Raw genomic sequence first — 12,096 nt, 5'->3', positions numbered from 1 at the left:
TATTAGATTAGCACTTAATAGCCATTTTCATATACACTTATGATCATGTTGGTTTTTAAAAATTTTTTTCCTGGGTGTGGGGAATAAGCTTAAGAATTCCCTGAGCCTGCAGTGATGGGTTAACAAGGCATAAAGAATTAGAAAGCCATAGGGTGTACATACCCAAATTTGGGTAAACTAGATTAGGTAAAAGCAAAGGCCCCCAGTACAGGTAAAGCGGGACAAAGGCCCCCAGTATAGGACAAAAGTATAGGAATAGGAAATCTCAGGATGAAGACATCCATGATGAGGTAAACAAGATTAGGTATTCAGGGTGGTAACACCCCCCCCCCAATTTAGTACAATAGCAGAAAGCTGCTTTCACAGGAAGGAAGGACCAAATTAGGTAAACAGGTAAATAGGGCTATGGACCCCTGCGGGGCGAAGTTTCCCAGGGTGGAGCTAGTTAGCAAAAGAAAGGTGCCTTGCTGACCCTGAGGTAGCAATCTCTGTCTTTCTGGTCCCCTAGGCCAGTTTAAGTAAACAGAGGTGGGGCCTCAAGTCCGCTGTAAACAACCTTCTGCCCAGCGCCAGGATTTTGTTTTGTATTGACCCAAACCCCCTTTCCCTCAGGCCCAGCCAGGAGTTGAAGTTCAGGATTTCCTTGTCTTTGTGCACATCCATCACTATGTTTGTAAGCCTTCTGATCCTAATAAAAATGGAGCAAGGACCCTTACTCGGGGCTCTTGTCTACTCTGGGACATTAGCCTCTCTCACATTTTTTTTTTTTTCCTCTCACATTTTTAATCCTGCCCCCGCTTTCTTGCTGGATCAGAGAGAACTCTAGACCCAGAGTCCACGACACCTGGGTTAGTATTTTATTTTACCTTGGATAATTTCTTTGATTGAAATTTTCAACAAGGTAACAAGAGAAAGTAGTACTGAACTCCCTGCTTTACAGTCTGGATAGAAAGGAGGCCCCTGTACTGAATTACAATTACAGTTCCTCTAGCTCGCCATTAAAACTCTGAAATAAACACAAATGTTATTAAGGATGAACATCGCATTACCTACAATGGGAATTACAAAATAAAAAGAATTCTCAATATACAAAAATAAAGATTTTACTTTGGGAAAAAGCAACAAAACATAAAGGCCTATTCTGATGAAAGCTACTATGAAATTATGCCAGTGTATTTTTAATATATTTTGAAATTAGTTAACAAGAAGTTTTCAAAGAAATGTTCTAGAACCGAATTTGTAAAAAAGAAAGAAGGGGCGCCTGGGTGGCTCAGTCAGTTAAGTGTCCAGCGTCCGACTTCAGCTCGGGTCATGATCTCACAGTCCATGAGTTCCAGCCCCGAGACAGGCTCTGCGCTGACAGCTCAGAGCCTGGAGCCTGCTTCGGATTCTGTGTCTCCCTCTCTCTCTGCCCCTCCCCTGCTCATGCTCGGTCTCTGTCTCAAAAATAAATAAAAACATTAAAAAAATTTTTTTAAAAAGAAAGGAAATAAAAGGTAGGTCCTAGCCCCAAACTGCAGGGACTGTGCTTGGCCAGCACTGGTGAGTGGCAGGCAGAGGGCCATCTTTTTTGTCTTTCACTTCTACTCAAGCTACTGCCCACATCATTCCCTCGACTTAAACAAGGTCGCATTTTCTATCCGCCAAGAGGTCTTAGTGTAACAGGCCTATTCATCATGCCCTAAACATCATGCCCTAAACATGTCTCAAGATTGACATACTTTTTTTCTGTTAACTTCCTAACTGTGCTCAGCAGGTTTTTATTATGCTATTCCAAATATTTCACACATCAAAAGAGAATATGATACGTTTAATGATAAGGATGCAGGTAAGTGGAAGAGCGGGAGCAAAATCAGGAAAATATGGATGTATTCTATCTAGTTTACAGAAGATGATGCAGAATGTGTCCCACGCCTCATTACAAGGAAAGGAGAGAGGAAGAGAAAAGCTACAATGTACCTGCACTCTGTTGAGCTGTGCTACGATTAAGAAATACACTGTACAAGAAAGAGCTAAAGGGAGATGAAAACAGAATACACCAGTGGAAAACATTTAAGTTGAAGATGAATCCTATTTGCTGGGGGTAAGGGGTGAGACTCTGGCATCGGAGGTACAGATTTACAAGATCACCTACTCACATGGGATGGTCTCTAATTTGTGCCCATCACATGGCAGGTGGGGGGGAAGGAGAATCATGGTGTTGGTAAACTTTGAGAGTATCAACTGTATGAATTTACCATGGGTAACTTAGTATAGCCTAAGTCCACTGACTGAGATCGCAATTTCAGCATTTTTATTAAGTAATGAGAAAACATCATCACTAAAGTTTTCTCAAGTGGCAGTAACCACAATCATTACTGCTTTAAAGTGGCATGCCATCCTAGATGTTTTACTAGGGCACAATTCTCGTTGGTAAGCGTTTTAAAAAACTTGAAAGCTGACATTATACCTCAGAGGAAACAATTATTAAGTATAAGAAAAAGTATAAATCATGGGCAGAAAAAAAAAAAAGAGAAAAGAAAACTGTAAAGCCAGGGGACATGCAGTATCAAAGTTGTGGTGTTGTAGACTTTACTGCTTGTGAGGAACCAAGTTAGGAGCACTGGGGCACAGACTCCATTTCAGATTTCACCCGTGGTAGAAAAGGAATGATAAAAATAAAACGATACTGAACAAAGGATCATTGGGTGTGTTCATTCAAATTTTCATAGAGGGGTGCCTGGGTGGTTCAGTCGGTTAAGCGGCCGACTTCGGCTCAGGTCATGATCTCGTGGTCCGTGAGTTCGAGCCCCACGTCGGGCTCTGTGCTGACAGCTCAGAGCCTGGAGCCTGTTTCAGATTCTGTGTCTCCCTCTCTCTGACCCTCCCCCGTTCATGCTCTGTCTCTCTCTGTCTCAAGAATAACTAAACGTAAAAAAAAAAAAAAATTAAAAAAAATTTTTTTCATAGAATTTTTCTTCAAAAAGATAAAATATGCTATCTAAAATTAATATAATCTATAGCAGAAAAGTGTCAACTAATTAAATGGGTCTTAAAAGTCACAAGGCACAGGGGCGCCTGTGTGGCTTAGTCGGCTGAGCGTCCGACTTCGGCTCAGGTCACGACTTCACAGCTTGTTGAGTTCGAGCCCAGCATCGGGCTCTGTGCTGACAGCTTAGAGCGTGGAGCCTGCTTCGGATTCTGTGTCTCCCTCTCTCTCTCTGCCCCTTCCCTGCTCAAGCTCTGTGTCTCTCTCCTTCAAAACATAAACATTAAAAAAAAAAAATTTTTTTTTAATCATAAAGGTCTAACACACACAAAATTTTACTCCTGAGACTATTTGCTGAATTTTATGTTTAATAACCAGTTTTGTAATAATCTTAAGAATGCATACAAACTGGGGAGCCTGGGTGGCCCAGTTGGCTGAGCGTCCGACTTCGACTCAGGTCATGATCTCACAGTTCGTGGGTTCGAGCCCCGCGTCAGGCTCTGTGCTGACAGCTCAGAGCCTGGAGCCTGCTTCGGACTCTGTCTCCCTCTCTCTCTGTCCCTCCCCTACTTGTGCTCTCTCTCTCTCTCAAAAATAAACATTAAAAAAAATGCATGCAAATTATGTCGAGCATAGCAGTTAAATTACTAAGCCAAGTGAAATTTCCTGACCTCTAGTCAAACCTATCTCATAAGTGACAAGTCCCTCAGAGAAACACTTAATGGATTAATTTTTTTATTTGCTCAGCCCTTTCTTCTAAATGCCAATTGAATAGCGAATATTATTTTCTTGCCTTGGCCTACTGAAGTGCCACTTAATCAAGAAAATAATTACTGAAAGCAGCCATGATATTCGACAAGTCTAACCACATAAAATGTTTACGTCTGGGCCAATAACTTGCTCAGTGAGTACAGTGCAGACACACTGCGTTCAACGTGTCATACTTCAACTTCCACTTTTTAAAGCTTCCTGTGTACCATAACCAGTTGAGGAACGGGAAAAAGAGGAGTATTTAATATTCTGTCTTGGATTACAGCTGTGGCCGACAGTACTGGTCTCCTGCTAGCTCTTTCCAACCTCCATCCTTGCTAACACATCAGGAAGCACTCACGTTCTCGTTACCCTCCCGAATGCCAGGGATGCACGTGCCGGTTAATCTCAGCGGTCCTCAAGGTGTGGACCTGCCCAAGCATCATCAGGATAACCTGGGAATATTTTAGAAATTGTATTATTCTTGCACCCGGCTCCCAGCCTACTGAACCGAAACTCGGGGAGGGGACCAGCAACCCAATCTCTGTTTCACCGAACCCATCAGGTGATTCTGATGCGTGCTCACGTGTGACAGCCCCGGTCCAAACCAGTCACGGCATTTCTGTTCCCTGACCATCGCTGGATTAGGCTGGTCACACTGTGCGACCAATGAGTCTGACAGGAAGTCTCCTGGAGAGCTTCCAGAATGCTCTACTTGCTCACACACGGAGAAGAGTGAGAGGAAACACACCACCCCTTCTATTTCTGGTGCAAATACTGCCAGGTCTTCATGTGATGTTCAGAACCGCGGCAGCAATCACGTAACCATCGGGTGATGATCCCAGATACCAAGTCAGCGAGCCAAGGATGAGAGTGCGTAAACACTGAAAGAGCCGGGGTCCCTGGAGACCTCGAGGACCTGCTCAACCAACCCCAGAAACACCCAAGCTCCAGAGTCCTTGTTAAATAATATGTTTTTTAAAACTCTGCATGTGTCAAGTGCTTTGAGTTGGCCCTCTGTTAACTGTAATGTCTTTGTTTCTTTTTTTGAGGCAAGCCCCAAAATAGTATAAACAACATAATGTCACTTTCATAATATTATATAATCTTATACATATCACAGATTATATAATACCCCATAATGCCTTATTATGGTCTATGCTTATATTATTACTTATAATATTCCTTATTATTTAGTAATTAAATTCTTCTAAAATTAAGTTCTTTACAATATTTTACTACATTTTAATTTGAAGCATTGCTAGGGGGAGGCATTTATAACCTTACTATAACCTAACCTTACTATAAAATACTGTAAACATTTAGCATGACGTTGACTGAGATCATATTCTGGTTTGGGCTCTAGTAACTAACTTGTGCAAACAAATTACTAAACAGATTTAGGCCAATTTTCTAGCCAACAGAAGGAAAGAGATTAAACCATTAATACAATCCTGTCTACTTTAAAAAATTAGACTCCTAATTTAATCTTTAAGGGGTCCTGAAAGGTCTAATATGACACAAGCTCATTTTTCGGTGGAGATCCTGTCAATAAAGATTTCTGCGCAGTGACAAGACTTACTGGCATGCAGCTTACTACCGACAAACGTTTCCAGAAATGGGTGATGACTCAGAGCCACCCAGATGAAAGGCTGCAAGCTCCGTGCTTGGGGTTTGCTCCTGCCGACTCTCAATTATTTAGACTAAGAGAAGGCTGGTATTCTTCGGGTAAACGCTCTTAATCCGGGGCCTCAAATTCACTTGCCGACTTTACTTCCCCCTCATGCAAAAACCAAGAGTACAGAATACAAAACAACTGACGGGTATTTCCATCTTCTACTGGAGTCCCGGTTACATTCATGCACAAGGAGAGAGAGAGGTGAGCTGGGAAGAAGCAGCAGTTCACCAAACTGCAAAGGTGATGTAAAACACCACTAGCCACAGAGAATTAAAAGTGACTTACAGCTATTTTTGGAAAGGAAAAGATGTCCTCATACTCTCAACGCAACTAGTATTAAAGGTACGTGAAAGCCTGTATCTGAAGAACTAACAGGTACAGAGCATTTTTTAATGTAATGTATTTTAAGGCCTCTTTACTTAAAGCATTAGATATCAAAAAGCTTTATAATGGGGGTGCCTGGGTGGCTCAGCTGGTTAAGCATCCAACTTAATTTTTTTTAAGTTTTTATTTTATGTTTTGAGAGACAGAGCACGAGCAGGGGAGGGGCAGACAGCAAGGAAGGGGTAGAGAGAGAGGGAGGGGCAGAAAGAGAGGGAGACCTAAAATCTTAAGCAGGCTGCAGGCTCTGAGCTGTCAGCACAGAGCCTGATGCGGGGATCGAACCCACAAACATGGGATCATGACCTGAGCCGAAGTCGGATGCTTAATGGACTGAGACACTCAGGTACCCCGCGTCTGACTCTTGATCTCAGCTCAGGTCTTGATCTCAGGGTCATGACCGCAAGCCCTGCGTTAGGCTCCACGCTGGGCATGAAACCTACTTAAAAAAAAAAAAAAAGAAAAAAAAAGGCTTTATAATGGACAAAGAAGATAGCCATCACTTCCTCTAACCAGAGGGTCTCTCCTGGAATGGAAATGCCACTGCATTATTACTAAAACAAGGGCCACCAAACACCTAGTAATATCTGTGCCAACATGATCATAAAAGGTGGACAATGAAATACCAAAACAATACGAAGCTTTCTTCTGTAGATGAACCAAAAATATCAATACAGGTAAAACCCCTTTGTAATAACATTACAACATAATCACACTCATTTATTATTACTGAATTTCATTTCTTTGATTACTGTAATACTAAAGTCAATGCCTGAGGTACTGAACTCAGACATAAAAGGGTAGATACACAACCGACATGCAGTGAATTTATTGTTTGGTGCCAGGCTCCTCAAAAAAAGATCTGAGGCTGAAATGGGGTGAATGGGCAGGGTGAACTACACGGACAGATGGGCAAGAAGTGGCAAGTGCACATTGTGTTTGCACCCCTGCTCACCTGCTTAGTTGCTGGATTTTGTGAGACACTTCACTTGCGAGGTCAGTTTAAGTATTAGTTTAAGTGAATTGACTGGTTTAAGATGGGAGGGATGGAAGGGGCGCCTGGGCGGCTCAGTCAGTGAAGCGACTGACTTTGGCTCAGGTCATGATCTCACAGCTCATGGGTTCGTGCCCCACATCAGGCTCTGTGCTGACAGCTCAGAGCCCGGAGCTTGCTTCAGACTCTGTCTCCTCTCTCTGCCGCTCCCCTGCTTGTGAGCAGTCTGTGTGTGTGTGTGTGTCTCTCTCTCTCTCTCTCTCTCTCTCCCCCCCCCACCTCAGTATAAATAAACATTAAAAAAAAAAAGAAAAAAGAAAAAAAAATGGGTAGGATGGGAAATCTAGAAGAATACCTGCTATTTGGTGACAGAACAAGAGTATAAAGAGCTCACCAACAGGTCAACAGTGCAGGTGCATTACCTGCCTATGATAAAGACAGCACAGGGTCAAGTTCTTTAGTTACAGAATTAACTGGCAAAGAAAGGAAAACAGCAATTCCACTTCCAGAAATTTATTCTAAAAAAAAAAAAATTAGGAACATGCACAAAAATTTAGCACAGGGATATTCATGGCAGGACTGTATAAAAATAGAGGGCTGATCAAACAAATTATGCCATAGCTATCCAGTGGAATACCATTAAGGTAATTTTAAACCATGATATACACAAGTATTTAATGACACATAAAGATGTTAATTATACACTGCAGTCTACTAAGCAGTGTGAACTACATGATCCCATTTCTGTCTTTAAAAAAAAAATCAGAATATGGTTAGGGACAGGCATATCTTTATTAGACGCATGCAAAGAAAGAATTCTGGAAGTATATAAAACCAACTGTGGTGAGATCATGGTGCTTACTTTCCTTTGTTTAGCTCGAATCCCTAATTTTGTTTTTCTATGATGAGCATATATTGGTTTTTCAATAAAAAAAAATTATCAAAATACTTAATAAGCAGATATAAAGAAAGCCCTTGATATTTAGGAATATTCATTGTGGAGCATTTATTATCAAAGGAAAAGGAAGGTTTGCTTTAATAGGTCTGTTCTATGGAACTGCTGTTTTTAACAGTACTAGAAGTAATGGCATTTCGCCTTCAGAAAACTTCTCACAAGTACTGAACCTACTGACATGGGAGATCAAGAGACATACTTACGGCTGAGTGAAGTCACGAGTGATGAAATCAGAGCTCTTGAACAACAGAAAGATGTCGCTGAGGGTTTTACATTTCAGAGAACTGTTCATTGCTATCCAGTACGCATCCTAAATGACAAAGCACATGCTACTTAGGGTACATTCCAAGTTAGTTGTTATGAATGAAGCTCAGGCCTATACACAGAATCAACAATGCACATTACATTTAAAGAAAAAGTTGAGGTAAGACATTTTAGCTGTACTGTCCAATTTCAAATTATACTTCTAAACAGTGAAGAGCGGGGCCACTGCATGGGGGACGCTGGGTTACAAACACACAGGTCCTCACCATCCCGCTCAGGTGCAAGCACTTCCCTGTGTTTTTCTCACCGATGATGAAAAGAGGGGTGAAGAAATATTAGAAATCTGACACTTCAGCTCAACGATCAAGGTGTAAAGAGTCTGACGAGCTACTCTCTAAGAAAAAGGAGATCCTTTCTCTCTTCCTGTTTCTGGGCAGTGACAGCTGGGACACCTGAACTGTGAGGACTGGAGTTTAGACCCATGTCTATCAATCTGCACCATCACAGCTTTACACGGTGAATGTCTCACACACATGAACCAAAAAAAGGTAACAAGAGCAGGCATGTGAGGCACAAAGCTTAGCAGAACATGCCTAAAAAGGACAGAATAATTAAGTCACTTACACAGCATACTTCTCCCATAGATCAGACATAGGACAGGAATGTGATTTTAAGAAAATTAATGTTTGCAAAAAACTATCCAAAAATTATCCACACTATGTGAAAGAAAGCAGTGGCACATGGTAGGCACAGAGAAAATAAAATATAAATGAACAAATGAATAACTCAAAACCAAAATAATATACCCATCTTAAGTGGAAAGCCTCAGCCCAGTTCAGCAGTAAGGAATGATTCAAATTACTGTTCATATACAAACTACAAATGAGTCTCAATGACTTCGTTATAATAGCTTCTTTATAATTTCCCCCAATGAAAAAGATGATGAGCTTCTAGTTGAAAATGGTACACTGACCATAGATTTCCCTCCACTGAAACAACGGTTTATGCGTAGAAAACCATGAACTCCAGGAAAAACAAAACGCTGAGTAAGAAAACTGCGTCATCCTGGGGTGTCTGGGTGGCTCAGTTGGGCTAAGCATCTGACTCTTGATTTCGGCTCAGGTCGTGATGTCCCAAGGTTTGTGAAATCGAGCCCCACATCAGGCTCTACGCTGACGCTGAAGAGCCTGCTTGGGATTCTCTCCCCCCTCTCTCTCTGCCCCTCCATGCATGCATACGCATGAGCTCTCTCTCAAAATAAATAATCGTTAAAAAAAAAACAGAAAACTACGTCATCTTGTGAAGCATGTATCAGATGTGCATACAGTGTCTGTGTTACCCTAACAGGAGAAACAGGGAGTCCTGACCTAATGAAAACATGCTATTACTCGAAGAAGGAGAATGGAATATAAAACAATGGGAAAGAGAGGAATGAGCATAATCTTCTCATTCCCAAATGGGAAGGAATAATGAGTATTGTAGCTGCAGCTAAAGAATAGAGGAAAATAACAAAAGAACGCACTGAAATATGTGAAAGCAGTTGCCTCTGAAGAGGAAGAAATGGTGAAGAAAAAGAAATGTTAGGATCTGCTTATTTGGGAAGCAAGCATATAGATCTTTTAAAAATTTAAATTGTATAAAAAATTTTAATTCTATACATGTGTAACTAATTTTAGTAAGTAAAAATACAGGCTAGATGAGGTAGAATTTATCTTTCACTTTAGAATAAGCAAAGATAGGCACATGGGATGATTTTTGAAAATGTAAATAAGTCTTTGATTCCTTAAAGGAGCTTTGCTGACATAGGTGTTTTCTATTGGATTAGAAAAAAGAACAAATTTTTCCACAAAACTTAATATAAAAAAAAATAATAAATCTTGTCAATGCACTATTATAATAAAACACAATTTAAGAAAACGTCTGTTGATTTCCCAAACGGCTCTATTTTTTAGGTGTTTTGACTTTTTAAATTTTTTTTTAATGTTTATTTTGAAGGAGAGAGAGACAAGGGGAGGGACAGAGAGAGAGGGAGACACAGAATCCCAAGCAGGCTCCAGGCTCTGAGCTGTCAGCACAGAGCCCAACATGGGGCTCAAACCCACGAACCGTGAGATCATGACCTGAGCCCAAGTCAGACGCTCAACCGACTTGAGTCACCCAGGAGCCCTGGTCTTGTGATGTTTTAATTTTCAGTACTTTTCAAAAGAGAAAATTTCCTGTTACACTGTGAACAGCTGAAGTTTTGAAAAGGGGCAGAGAATGGATTTCCTCAGATTTCTAGCATGATCAGCAACACGAGAGATTGCAACTGTCTTCTGGCAAAATATATAGTATTTTACAAACCCAGGGAAGTGCTAAATCAGGAAAATAGGAGGAGGAAAATAAAAATAAATTCCACAGTATTTTCCCTAAAATTAGGAATAAAATTTTATCTGTGGGGGATATAAAAAGAAAGAAATAGCAAAACAAAGAATATTTCAAACAGTGAGAGATTTACTGATGTGTTCCTACCCTTGGGGCACTCCAGTTAAGCTTAGGAAATACACTGCCCCCCAGGGAATTGATAGCTTCTTGGACCTTAGTGGTGAACTCGGGAAATTCTGGTGCCTATAGAGAAAGAAGAAAGCATTTGGGCATGTCAATAACGTCACAATAAATATAGAAAACAAGATCAAAATCTCAAACAATTAAGCGTGTTAAAAGTTGGAATACAAAGTACTATCAGAATTTCTGAACTGAGCCAAATAAAATCAATGATCAAATATTTACCAGAAAGGGGGGAAAAATAATAACAAGCGCCCAAATGGCACTTTCTAAAACCATCGAAGCCCACATAGCTAAAAAGACAGACATCATGAGGCATCTGGGGATGTGAGGAAGGACTGAATGGTTCTCTTCACATCTACAGAACCCACAGTTATGAAGTGAAAAGAGACAGATGAAATGTCACCTGTACACATATTCCAATATGTACACATATTCAGAAATTAACACCTCCCATTTAAAGGGCCAGAAGCCTTTCCATCTAGAGGAAAAGATTCTTGGACATATCCTCAAAAGGCTTCATAAGAATGAGAAATAAATGATGTGCTTAGCCATATTTAAACACCGCTATTTCCAGACAAGTTTTAATATAAACACACTCAAAAATAGGACCTTGGTTAAGTTAAAATGTTCTTTCCTTTTTGGCTGATTTTAAAATGTGTATTTTATATAAGCAAGTAATCAAAATGTCCAAAATGTGTGAAGGAATGCTCTGCCGTGAGCCTTATGTCACTAGCTAGGGAGTAGTTGGACACGAGTAGAGAAAAGGGGAGTAACAGATGTGGAAGTGGAACTGGCAGGGGACAGAATACGAAAATATGAACAGATTCGCTATGGGCACGTTATCCGTTTGTATTTGCCGCCCCCTACTGGGCAACTGCAAATTCTGAAAAAGTCCAGTAATGACCAGTTCTTCCAGAGGGGGGGAAAAGTTAGAATGGGTCTAGAATTAGCTCAACTGCACGCTGCAAAAAGAACCAAATGGCTTCTGTTGACCCCCATCATCTAATCCAGTTGCGACAGGGAGCAAACTGTGTCAAGAGTTTGGAAAACACACCCAAAAAATGTCATTTAAAAAAAATGGTGGCCTATTCCCCAAACTAGAAACCAGCGTTAAGCAACAGGCTAGTGAGTAAAGAAGGGAGAGCAGGCTGGACTCCCTTCCTTATGCTACAGAGGTCTGTGACTTCTAGACCGGCTGGCAGCATCTTTCGTATGTGCCACCGCATCCATTTTTTCGGACACCTTCAGTTTAGACACAGGAAATTAAACTGCAGCCATTCAGAGAGGCTTTCAAAATGAGTAACAGCCTTGAGTCCTTTATTTCCCATTGGCCTCTCCCCATTGAGAAGCAATCAGTATCTCTATTAAGCCAGTAATTTCCTTACGATCCCCTGAAGTTGCTAATATGACGCGCCAGGGTTCTATCCATAAAAACGCTTCTCAAAACTCTGCTGTAGCAATATTTTCGATGAATGGCAGTTATACAAATTTTACAACATGAAGGGATTCAATCTTCAAAGACAAGACAATTTAATTTTCCTAACCCGTAACAGTTCAGA

General features: G+C 40.9%; 1 protein-coding gene across 4 annotated transcripts in view; it reads right to left on the bottom strand.

The window, feature by feature from the left end:
• Positions 1–12,096, bottom strand: part of CDC123 (cell division cycle 123) — a 60,673-nt gene that overhangs the window by 26,861 nt on the left and 21,716 nt on the right. For 3 of the 4 annotated variants that reach the window (XM_047066857.1, XM_047066860.1, XM_047066858.1), the window contains 2 exons: positions 10,502–10,597; positions 7,930–8,036 (listed from right to left, as the gene is read on the bottom strand). In XM_047066857.1, the coding sequence (XP_046922813.1) occupies positions 7,930–8,036; positions 10,502–10,597 (203 nt within the window). The remainder of the gene's footprint in view (positions 1–7,929; positions 8,037–10,501; positions 10,598–12,096) is intronic. The other variant, XM_047066859.1, reaches the window with a different exon arrangement.

The sequence above is a fragment of the Lynx rufus genome, unplaced genomic scaffold (genome assembly GCF_022079265.1).
Source record: "Lynx rufus isolate CCGP_SWC_20201006 ecotype Redwood Valley unplaced genomic scaffold, mLynRuf1.p SCAF_7, whole genome shotgun sequence".
NCBI lineage: Eukaryota > Metazoa > Chordata > Mammalia > Carnivora > Felidae > Lynx > Lynx rufus.
The sequence above is the reverse complement of the archived record's forward strand: the minus strand, read 5'-3'. Positions and strand labels throughout refer to the sequence as shown.